An 11,445-nucleotide genomic window follows, 5' to 3' on the forward strand; every position below is an offset into this window, starting at 1 on the left:
GCCGTCGCCGCTCAGCTTGGGCTCTTGTTTTGATCGCTGGCGGGGCGGGCCGCGGAGAAGCCTGTGTGAAAACCGGCGGGAGTTGCAGCATTGGTGGGTTTCGCCTGGTCCCGGAGGGTGCGAGGGGTGGGGGAAGAGCGGGTCTGCGGGGCAAATCGGGGAGATGGGGCGAGGCTGGGTAATAAGAGAGAGAGAGAGCAGTGTCGGGTGGGATGAGGCGGGGGCAAGAAAACTGTTGCAAAGCCTTCTGGAACATTCCGCAGCGCTCGGCTGCAGTCTTCACCTCGCTGGGCCGTGCATGTCGGTTAGCAGCCGTCAGTGAGTAGTCAAGGCGAGGCCAATTAATTAGTAGAGAGTGAGTGAGCAGGGCGGCTGCCACCGTTGTTTCGACCGTGTGCGTTTCTGCTTTTTTTCAATTTTGTGCTCGGTCTTCTTCCACCTTAAGGTGATTAGCTTTAATCCGTCGTGACCCGACATGGACCCGAAGAAGGTGTCGGAGCTGCAGGCGTTCGTGCAGCTGTGTACGAGCAGCCCCGACGTGCTGCACCTGCCCGAGCTGAAGTTCCTGCGCACCTGGCTGGAGAGGTGAGCGTGAGCCGCCCCCCGGAGCAGCTGGGGGCTGGACAGCAAGGGGATGCGGTGCCGCTGTTCAGATCAGAGCACAGGACTGGGGCGGGGGGAGGGTGTTGTTCATACAGCGGCAGCACCCGAAGAGCTGGGAACGCTGTTGAACCGGTAACCAGCTGCCTCGGGTGTTGAGGAAGGGAGCTGGAGTGAAGACCTGCAGGCAGAAGCACTGGGCACTAGGCCCTCCGGCGACTCAGCTTGAGCCGCCTGGTTTACACCCTGAGCGGGTAGGGCTCTTTACCTGCACTAGTTTACTAGTTTACTCTTTACCTGCACTAGTCTTTACCTTTATTGTTGCCCTGGGGAAGCTAATTAACAGTTGCTGTGACATCACTTCCTCTTTGGGGGGTCGAATATAAGCAGTGGTATTTGTACTGTACACTTTACAACAAAGTGCCTTTCTTTAAAAGGCAGCTGGAGGTCATCGCGTCTGCGCTTTACCCAGCTGTGGCAGAACGTGTTCGATGAGCAGTTCCATACTGTCTTTGTTTCAATGTGCAGCTGTAGCTGCTAACGGCTGGCTTGATTGAGTTGCTTATTTCTGGAGTCTGCCTTGAGTGTCGGAGATACCTGACCTTATGGGCGCTGATCCCCACAGCTTCAGCACTCGGAGTGTCACTCAGCCTCTCGTTGTCCCTTGAAGGGGGATTGGTGAATGTGGGAGGGGCTGTATGTGTATTGGCCACGCCCTTCCAGGGGGAGGGACCCTCTGCAGTCATACCCCAGGATGTGGGAGGGGCCCTATATCGGCCACGCCCCACAGGTTTGGGTTGGCTACATTGCAGGGAGGCACACCTGATGACCTTTGAATCTCGCCGTTGGAGGAGCTGAAAGCAAATTTACAACACGCCTGAAATAGAAAACTGAAAGCAATCAGCCTGCAATTAGTAACTCGGCCGGATCGGAACCGAGGAGAGAGAGTGTTCCTCTGGGACCCAGTGTTTTGGCGAGAGTGTGGTGCAGCGTGCACAGGGCTGACCTGGGAACCCCTGAGTCTGTCTTTTCTCGCAGTCTGAGTGAGGGATCGACCCTCCGAGTATCCACAGAGGGCCCCTGCCTGTGCTCTCGCACCTCCTTGGGTGTTGTTTCCAAGCCCTTTCGAACTGGTTGACCTCCGTATCGAAAAGACACGGCGTCTCAGGCTGAAGTAAACAAGCTCAGTGTCTGGAGCCTCAGACGCCTGACTGAGACCATACTGCCCTCCTCTGTGTCGAGTAGATGAACCCGGCTGCTTCTCCCAAAGCGCACCAGTCAGAACTAACTGCCCCCCGTCTCTCTCTGTATCTTCTCCAGCCTGGGAGCCACCATCCCCCCCGTGTGCAAGAACGATGTGCCCCCTGACTCGCCCCAGGTACGACGCACCTCTCCCTTCCCTTGTCGGCCTCCTTCTCAGTTCTTCCTTCGCTGCCCTCCTCCTCCTCTTCCTCCTCTATTCTGTGCCCCTCTCCCCTGCCGAGAGGCGGCCCCGGCCATCGCGTAGATCCGTGTGCTGACCCCCCGTCTGTGTCCCCGCAGAAGGAGACCCCCAAAGCCACCCCCGCTGCCGCCGCCGCCCCCCCGCCCCCGCCCCCGGAGCCGTCGGAGAGCGAGGAGAGTGAGCTGGGTAAGTCCGTCCAGTTACCCCGAGGGGCAGGCTGCCTGTGTGGGTCTTAGACAGTGGGGCAGCTTTAATGTACTGCAGCTGATGAGCCAGGAGAGAGGAGTGGGTTGGAATGAGCCAGTAGTTCCTTGTACATGTATAGCGCTTTTCTGGACACCCCACTCACAGTGCTGGACAGGTCATGGGGATCCCCTCCACCCCCACCAGTGTGTACCCCCACCTGGGTGATGCTCCAGTCCTCTCCCCACACACCAGCTCTCAGTGGGGAGGAGAGCAGAGTGATGAAGCCAGTTCAGAGAGGGGGGTTATTAGGAGGCCATTACTGGTAAAGGCCAGGGGGAGATTTGGCCAGGACACTGGGGTGACACCCCTACTCTTTTCAAGAAACAACGTGGAATATTTAATGACCGCAGAGATCCGGGACCTCGGTTTTACGTCTTAGCCGATGGCCAATAATGACCCTGTCTAGGATGATAAGAGCTGTGCTGGAATAAAAAGCTGCAGACAGTGCCCTGTACTGCTGTAGGTGCGCACGAAAACGCCAGCGGAACACGCGAGCGGGTCGAGGCAGAGTACCAGATCGGTTCAGGTGTCGATGCAGACAGGAAGGTGGGACAAGATATTCAAGCTGTCCTTGTTCTTGGCGTTGTCTTCCTCTGCAGAAATCGACAACGAAGGCGTCATAGAGCCTGACACAGATGAGCCACAGGAGATGGGAGACTTCGAAAACTTGGAGGTGAAAACTTGACCCACACTGCCTCCCTCCCTCCCTCTCATTCTCCCAGTGCCTCAGCTCTAACCACTAGCCCATACTGCCTCCCTCTCTCTCTCCAGCTGTGCACTTTTCTCTCTTCCTCATGGTTTCTCAGCTCCATCCTAGACTGCGCTGTCTTTGGTAACCAGAGTGTGGTCTCCTAGGTAACGGAAGAGATGATGGAGCAGGCGAACGAGAAGAAGATGGAGGCGATCGGCGCGATTGGAGAGGGTGGGTGTCTTTGCGGCCGTCTCCTCCTGCTGTCGTGCCTGCAACAGACTGCTGTTATTATTTCCTTCTCCCTGTGGCAAGTTTCTTCCCCTCTGCATCTCCCTTTCTTCTCTCCACCTTCTCTTCCCTCCTCCTCCTCCTCCTCCTCTCTGTCTCTGTGTTCCAGTGACAGGTAGGTCAGCCCCTGGGCTGGCGGGCTCTGGGTGTGGGCCTGGGTGGGGTGTCCGGGTGTTTCTGGCAGGGGGCTGTTCTGGCTGCTGTGCTCTTTGAGCTGCATGCAGTCTGGGTGATCTGTCCCGTGTGTGTGTGTGTGTCCTGCAGGAGACCTGCCAAAAGCCCTGGATCTCTTCACTGAAGCCATCAAGCTGAATCCCCGGTTGGCCATCCTGTACGCCAAGAGAGCCAGGTGAGACTCTGCTCTCTGCTCTCTGCTTGGCGCAATTAGCGAATCACCCGAGAGCCGTCAGTGGGGAGAGCCGCTGGCCTTCGCGCCCTCTGGCTCTGCTGAGGTCGGGCCCAGGCGGGCTGCGACCCCGGAGAGCCTGACCCCAGAATGCACCCCCCCCCCCTCTCCACAGCGTTTACATCCGGATGCAGAAGCCCAACGCGGCAGTGAGGGACTGTGACCGGGCCATCGCCATCAACCCTGACTCTGCACAGCCTTACAAGTGGAGAGGGAAGGCACACAGGTACGGCACAGGGCAGACGGCACAGAGCGTGCACACACAGGGCACAGGCCAGAGCAGGGCACAGGCCAGAGCAGGGCACAGGCCAGAGCAGGGCAGACGGCACAGAGCACAGGGCAGACGGCACAGAGCGTGCACACACATGACACAGGGCAGAGCAGGTCGAACACAGAGCACAGGGCAGACGGCACAGAGCCTGCACACACATGACACAGGGCAGAGCAGGTCAAACACAGAGCACAGGGCAGACGGCACAGAGCCTGCACACACATGACACAGGGCAGAGCAGGTCAAACACAGAGCACAGGGCAGACGGCACAGAGCCTGCACACACATGACACAGGGCAGAGCAGGTCGAACACAGAGCACAGGGCAGACGGCACAGAGCGTGCACACACATGACACAGGGCAGAGCAGGTCGAACACAGAGCACAGGGCAGACGGCACAGAGCGTGCACACACATGACACAGGGCAGAGCAGGTCGAACACAGAGCACAGGGCAGACGGCACAGAGCGTGCACACACATGACACAGGGCAGAGCAGGTCGAACACAGAGCACAGGGCAGACGGCACAGAGCGTGCACACACATGACACAGGGCAGAGCAGGTCGAACACAGAGCACAGGGCAGACGGCACAGAGCCTGCACACACATGACACAGGGCAGAGCAGGTCAAACACAGAGCACAGGGCAGACGGCACAGAGCCTGCACACACATGACACAGGGCAGAGCAGGTCGAACACAGAGCACAGGGCAGACGGCACAGAGCGTGCACACACAGGGCACAGGCCAGAGCAGGGCACAGGCCAGAGCAGGGCAGACGGCACAGAGCACAGGGCAGACGGCACAGAGCCTGCACACACATGACACAGGGCAGAGCAGGTCGAACACAGAGCACAGGGCAGACGGCACAGAGCCTGCACACACATGACACAGGGCAGAGCAGGTCGAACACAGAGCACAGGGCAGACGGCACAGAGCCTGCACACACATGACACAGGGCAGAGCAGGTCGAACACAGAGCACAGGGCAGACGGCACAGAGCCTGCACACACATGACACAGGGCAGAGCAGGTCAAACACAGAGCACAGGGCAGACGGCACAGAGCCTGCACACACATGACACAGGGCAGAGCAGGTCAAACACAGAGCACAGGGCAGACGGCACAGAGCCTGCACACACATGACACAGGGCAGAGCAGGTCAAACACAGAGCACAGGGCAGACGGCACAGAGCCTGCACACACATGACACAGGGCAGAGCAGGTCGAACACAGAGCACAGGGCAGACGGCACAGAGTGTACACACACAGAGCACAGGGCAGACGGCACAGAGCGTGCACACACAGGGCACAGGGCAGAGCAGGGCGCACACACACACACAGGGCACAGGGCAGACGGCACAGAGCATGCAAGCAGACTGCAGAGGATACAGCACAGGGTACAGAGCAAGAGTAAAGCATGCACACACAAGGCACAGGTACAGCGCAGACCACAGACGCAGGTACGGTATGGAACCTCGCGCGTCCCGGCAGTGCCCTCCTCACCCCCTCTCTCTGTGCCAGGCTGCTGGGCCACTGGGAGGAGTCCGCGCGGGACCTGGCCACGGCCTGCAAGCTGGACTACGACGAGGAGGCCAGCGCCATGCTCAAGGAGGTGCAGCCCCGGGTACGAATGACCGTCTCCCCTACCGAGTGGCCGGCCGACTCTCCCCTGACGGGCTGAAGCAGGACAGCCCCATCTAGCCCGCTGAGCTACGGCGCCCTGCCGTAACCCGCTGAGCGGATACGCAGCTCAGGAGCTGGGGAGGAGTAAGAGTTGGGTGCGCGGGGGTGCCCCGCTACGGGACAGCTCTCGAGATGTCTACTGATGGCTTCACAAGTGGAAGGAGGGTTCTCCCTGGGCTGGCAGCTCAGGCTGCAGTGTGAGCCCCACTGGACAGGTGAACGTGCCTGCTCCTCCTCACCCCCTCTCCGTCTCCACAGGCAAACAAGATCGCGGAGCACCGGCGCAAGTACGAGAGGAAGAGAGAGGAGCGGGAGATCAGGGAGAAGAGGGACAGGGTGAAGAAGGCCAGGGAGGAGCACGAGAGGGCGCAGAGGGTGAGTGGGAGGAGGAGGGAGGGAGGGAGGAGAGAGGAGTGAGTGGGGGGAGGGAGAAGGGAGGGAGGAGTGAGTGGAGGGGAGGGAGGGAGGAGTGAGTGGAGGGGAGGGAGGGAGGGAGGAGAGAGGAGTGAGTGGGGGAGGGAGAAGGGAGGGAGGAGTGAGTGGGGGGAGGGAGAAGGGAGGGAGGAGAGAGTGGAGGGGAGGGAGGGAGGAGTGAGTGGGGGGAGGGGGGAGAGGGAGCTAACAGCCGCGCTGACAGAACGTGACTGAAATGGCACAGAGTGATGGGGATTGTGGTCAGATACTGGCCCAGGGTGTTGACCGTCTGTCCTCTGTGTGTCCGCAGGAGGAAGAGGCCAGGCAGCAGTCCAGCGGGGCTCATGGAGGGTTCCCAGGTGAGGAGGGGGGACAGGGGTGGGGGCATCTCATGTGCAGTGGCTCTGGTGTGGTCAGCTGGGCAACCTGTCTGTCTGCAGCGTAACGCGCAGGTCAGTGAGCGCAGCTCTGCTCTGTCCTGCAGGGGGAGCTGGTTTCCCAGGGGGCGTCCCCTTCGGCATGCCGGGGCTGAACGAGATCTTCAACGACCCTGAGGTTCTGATGGCCATGAAGGTAAATATCCCCCCTCTGTCTCTCTCTCAGTGCAGTGTTCATGTACTGGAGTGTCCAGTCAGGGTGTCTGTATGAACCCCTCTCTCTCTCTCAGTGCAGTGTTCATGTACTGGAGTGTCCAGTCAGGGTGTCTGTATGAACCCCTCTCTCTCTCAGTGCAGTGTTCATGTACTGGAGTGTCCAGTCAGTGTGTCTGTATGAACCCCTCTCTCTCTCAGTGCAGTGTTCATGTACTGGAGTGTCCAGTCAGTGTGTCTGTATGAACCCCTCTCTCTCTCAGTGCAGTGTTCATGTACTGGAGTGTCCAGTCCCTGTGTCTGTACTAACCCCTCTCTCTCTCTTCCTCCAGGACCCTGAGGTGATGGCAGCCTTCCAGGATGTGGCTCAGAACCCAGCCAACATCTCCAAGTACCAGAGCAATCCCAAGATCATGGCCCTCATCACTAAACTGTCTGCCAAGTTTGGGGGGGCTCAGCCCTAAAGCTGGGGGTGGGGGTATAGGGTGGAAGTGGGTGTTGGGGGGGGCAGGGCAGGTGAGGATTAGTGAATGACAGAAAGCACACTGTGCGCAGCTGTGGCTGTTGGGGTGGAGGGGGCGATCTGCCCTGCCAGGACACCTTTCTCTCTACGCAAGGCCCTGATGAAGTCTGTATCCAGAACCTCAAAGAGCTGGGAGCATCCCACCTGCCCCCTTCTCCTTCAGGGGAGGATGTTAAAACGGGGGGGCTATCAAGAACTGCAGAAGTCCAACTAAGGGCAGGTTTTGCCAATACCTGAAGCACCCACTCAGGAGATAAGATCCAGAGGCAACTAGCACTGTCCAGGGCACCCCAGGGAATATTTAACTGCCCCCTTAGTGGGCGATGTTTGTTGGTGTATCCAGGTGTGCAAACCCAAGGTTTAACTTGCAGCTTTCCTATTTACTTCTCTACTTCAAGATTTTTTTTTTAATTGTTAAAGCAAAGGACAGCTCTCTGAAATGGAGAAGAGCACTAAATATCTAGCTTTTGTGTTGGGAATTAAATGAATTAAATCAAATCTAAAAAAAAATAAAGACATGAAAATGTTTTTTCTGGAGTCATTTGGAGTGTTTTTTTGTGTAACCTTGATCTTCAGGAGCTTTTAAATCATCAGCCCATACTACGGCAGGGGCTGTGTTCAGTTCACACAACTGACTAGACAGCCCTGCTGCAGACACACTGACTGACCCCCCAGGACCAGGACTGGGGCAGAGGCAACTGGTCACATGACCCAAGCTCCACCCCACAGTATCAGTCACACGGCCTCAGAACACACAGCTATGGGGGGGGGGGGGGGGGCGATATGCAAATCCATTTAAGCAAAAGAAAAGTGGTACAGCACTATCTTTGTTTCCTATTTAGCTCACACAATGTATATATTGGACAGCAGGTTAAACCCCACTGGTGTAGAAAGAGGTTCACCTGGCTCCAGGGCAGTGGAAGTGCAGCAGACTAGTTGCACTCTCAGTTAGATTTCACCCACGATCACAGCATTCCTGCATCACAGAACGCACTTTTACATCTCCCATTGTTCCTACTTTGCCCTCTCCCTCAATCCTGGTCCTGGTGACCCCCACACCTGCTCGGTTCCATTCCACCCCCCCAAATTAGACAATCAAAGCCCGTCTTCTTTGGAATATTTGCATTGTGGTTGTAGTCACAAGTTTGGGGTTTAATTTCACGTTAAACAAACACGCCGGTTAGAGCTTGACCGCATTGATGAGCCGCGAACAAACAGTTCAGGATACGGCAACAAAGCCTCTGACTGGGTCTGGAAGAAGAACGGGCAGGTGTGTGGGTCACCAGAACCAGCACCGGGAACCACTGCTCCACCCATCCAAAAAAAAAAAAACAGACAACAGGAAGCCTCCTTACATTGAACACAGAGGTTTATTTATAATTTACAAACGGACCGTGAACGTGTTTTTTTTAAAAAAAAAACTCAGACTATTTCATGCCAGCTCATGGGGAGACGCAGTCGAGAGAGAGAGTGCACCCCACACAACAGCTGGGGCCAGGCCCGGGGCCAGTGCCCGCGTGCAGAGGGGAGGAGAGGAGGAGGAGGGAGGGGCTGTACGCCAGCGACCTGTAGCGTAGCCACTGCCCAGTCCACTGTCCTTCACCCTAGTGTCCGTACCTGCAAGGGCAAGGAAAGCACAAATCAATCATTACACCAGGTAACAGCACCACCCACCCACCCACCCGCCCGCCCTGCCAGAGGGAACAGGATATTGCACACCAGACGATCCCGATTCCAGCACACAGGTGCACACACGCTACACACCTCTCGTCCTGGCAGACACGGACTGCACACCTGCTCTACAAACTGCGCGCCCCGCAAGCGTACAGCTCGCCTTTACCAGAACGCGATTCGCGAGACGCGAATGAATATTAATCAGCTCTTGGTTCGATCGCAGTGCCGCAGGAGAGCGTGCTACCTCGAATAATCAATAACCGTTAGACCGAGCTCGGTCCCGTCTCTGGGAGCACTGTGACTGGACAAACAGCTCATCAACATTCCACAATTCATCCCGAGTGTTGCTCTTCACGCCCAGGCTAGCCAGGAAGGGCGTTCATTCACAAAACAGACCTCCTCTATATATACACACCCCCCCCCCCCAGCCTAAAAACTCCATCCTGGTGCCAAAGCATATTTTAAACTATTTTAGTATGAGCAGGAAGGAGAGAGCCCTGTTCTGTTCTTTGTGTGTTCTGGACTGTGAGTAACTCTTCTTGGTGCCCTTCTCACTGTACTGATTGTACTGTATTATTATTATTGTATCATTCGTTACACTGTTTCTGTGTTAAGCTGCTGTTGCACTGCAGTTTCCCTCACGGGATCAATAAAGTATCTGTCTATCCAGGCAGGGATGCCCGGCAGGGGATCCTGTCTATCCTGGCAGGACACTCCAGGGGAGCTACTCACTTCTGGAACTCCCACTCCCGGTTGTCCAGGGGGCAGACCTGTCGCGTCTTCAGCCAGCGCGAGATGCAGTGGAAGTGGAAGGCGTGCTGCGGGAGAGCAAGGGGAGAGGAGGGGCGGTCAGCTTGGGGGTCTTTCCGAGAGGTCGGTCGAGCAGGGGGGGGGGGAGGGGGGCTCAGGTTCCAGATACCGGGGGCAGCTCTGGCTCCTGTTTCCACTCATCTCCACACCCCCCTTTCCAGACAGGGGGGTTCAGACAAGCGGCACGGATTACAGGAGGGGGGCGGGGCGTTTGCGGGTTCGCCCCCACGCCCGTAGGGGAACCCCCCTCGCGGCTACTCTGTTCGTTCACACGGCGCCAGTGCCACCCGTGTGCCCCTCTGAGGGGCTAGACAGGGCGAAAACCGGCTGTCTGGGAGAGCCCAGCGTGGCGGTGGCGTCTGTGCGGATGAGGCCCAGAGGAGGTCGAGGGAGGGAGGGAGGGAGAGCGCTCAGTCTTACATTGCAGACGCCCCAGGCCACAGTGCACTCCTCAGACGTAGCAGAAGCCTGGTTGGCCTGACATTCAATACCTGCAGAGAGAGAGAGAGAGAAAAACACAGCAGCGTGTTACCCTGTGAGCTTCAGAGGCACCTTAGGACTGGCACCTGAGTAAGACACCAGCGTCTGGATCTCATGTCTGTACACTCATACTGTGTCAGTGCATCAGTACAGTATAATTCATGTCTGTACACTCATACTGTGTCAGTGCATCAGTACAGTATAATTCATGTCTGTACACTCATACTGTGACAGTGCATTCACACAGCTCTGGGCTGTCAGTGTATTGGAGTCAGTATAATTAGTCTCAACACTCTAACCATGCCTGTACAGTCACACAGCTCTGCGCTGTCAGTGCATCAGTGTCAGAACAGTATAATTCATGTCTGTGCACTCTTACTGTGTCCTTGCATTCACACAGCTCTGCGCTGTCAGTGTTTTGCAGTCAGTACAGTAGAACTCCCATTTACTCACACAGGTCCATGATGTGGTTCCTGCAGATGGCACAGTTGTCCACCACGATATCCCAGGCCCACAGCGCTACTGCATTCCACTAGCAGCGGGGGGAAAGACAGAACACTTCACTTACTGACAGTGCATGCACCAACCTGGCTGACCCTGACCGGCCACCCGCTCGAGATGTGTCCACCCGCTCGTGTTCTCTGCCTGCATGTTGTTATTGCGACATTCGTGAGTCTCGCCCGGCCTCACATCGGGAGGGCCGAGTAATCCGGCAGAGCGGCGCTACTGGGCGCTGTTGTTGTTGTTGTTGTTGTTATTATTCATTAATTAATTATTATTTATTAAAAGGGGCATCTGGTGCTGTAAACCGTGTCCGAGGTGCTGAAAAGTGTATTGCTTTTTTCCCTCCCGACCAGCTTTGTCGGCGCTTGAGAAAAGAAACAGCTTCGTCATTCAAAAAAAGCGAGGAGAACTGAACCGGCTGAAACACGAATACACACTTGTTATTCTCAAAAAGCAGGCGCCCGACAAAAATAGTTTAAGCTGGCGCCCTCAGAAAAGCCTACGGAAATAAATCCGTAAGCCCATTAGCCATCGTTAGCTAACCACGCAAAAACACCGCAAAGCGTCCAGTATTACTCCCCAAACACCTGTATGTTACAACCGATTAACAACAGTCATCAACTTAATCTCTCTCCGTCCCTCCGTCCTTAATTTTTCCTCCTCGAATTACTCAAAGTACCTTTTTCACTTCGAAACGCTTCTTGCTGGCTCCGCTGTTGGTCCCGCTCGGGGCGTCCACATCCATCGCTGCCGCCATCTTGTCTCTGGGAACCCTGGCTCTTGAGCGCCTGCGCTGGCCGTCGCTTCCGGCGGCGAGCTGTG

The 11,445-nt window shown here is 56.7% G+C and overlaps 2 protein-coding genes across 3 annotated transcripts; one reads left to right on the plus strand and one right to left on the minus strand.

Moving 5' to 3' along the window:
* Positions 1-4: 4 nt before the first annotated feature.
* Positions 5-7,208, plus strand: st13 (ST13 Hsp70 interacting protein). Of its 2 annotated transcripts, none has more exons than XM_069196891.1 (13): positions 5-93; positions 446-585; positions 1,921-1,978; positions 2,143-2,230; positions 2,890-2,963; positions 3,146-3,212; positions 3,534-3,618; positions 3,791-3,901; positions 5,467-5,569; positions 5,887-6,003; positions 6,353-6,401; positions 6,527-6,615; positions 6,965-7,208. In XM_069196891.1, the coding sequence occupies exons 2-13, from the start codon at positions 476-478 to the stop codon at positions 7,094-7,096; spliced, it is 1,083 nt and encodes a 360-aa protein (XP_069052992.1). In that variant the 5' UTR covers positions 5-93; positions 446-475; the 3' UTR covers positions 7,097-7,208. The 2 variants fall into 2 exon arrangements, with proteins under 2 accessions (XP_069052992.1, XP_069052993.1); XM_069196892.1 differs by lacking the exon at positions 5-93 and adding an exon at positions 260-355.
* Positions 7,209-8,506: 1,298 nt separating this feature from the next.
* rbx1 (ring-box 1, E3 ubiquitin protein ligase) lies at positions 8,507-11,412 on the minus strand. The gene is made up of 5 exons (XM_069196914.1): positions 11,303-11,412; positions 10,573-10,651; positions 10,060-10,130; positions 9,562-9,647; positions 8,507-8,772 (listed from the first exon to the last, which is right to left on the minus strand). The coding sequence occupies exons 1-5, from the start codon at positions 11,378-11,380 to the stop codon at positions 8,760-8,762; spliced, it is 327 nt and encodes a 108-aa protein (XP_069053015.1). The 5' UTR covers positions 11,381-11,412; the 3' UTR covers positions 8,507-8,759.
* Between the last annotated feature and the right edge of the window lie 33 nt (positions 11,413-11,445).

This window comes from Lepisosteus oculatus, chromosome 12 (genome assembly GCF_040954835.1).
Source record: "Lepisosteus oculatus isolate fLepOcu1 chromosome 12, fLepOcu1.hap2, whole genome shotgun sequence".
Lineage (NCBI taxonomy): Eukaryota > Metazoa > Chordata > Actinopteri > Semionotiformes > Lepisosteidae > Lepisosteus > Lepisosteus oculatus.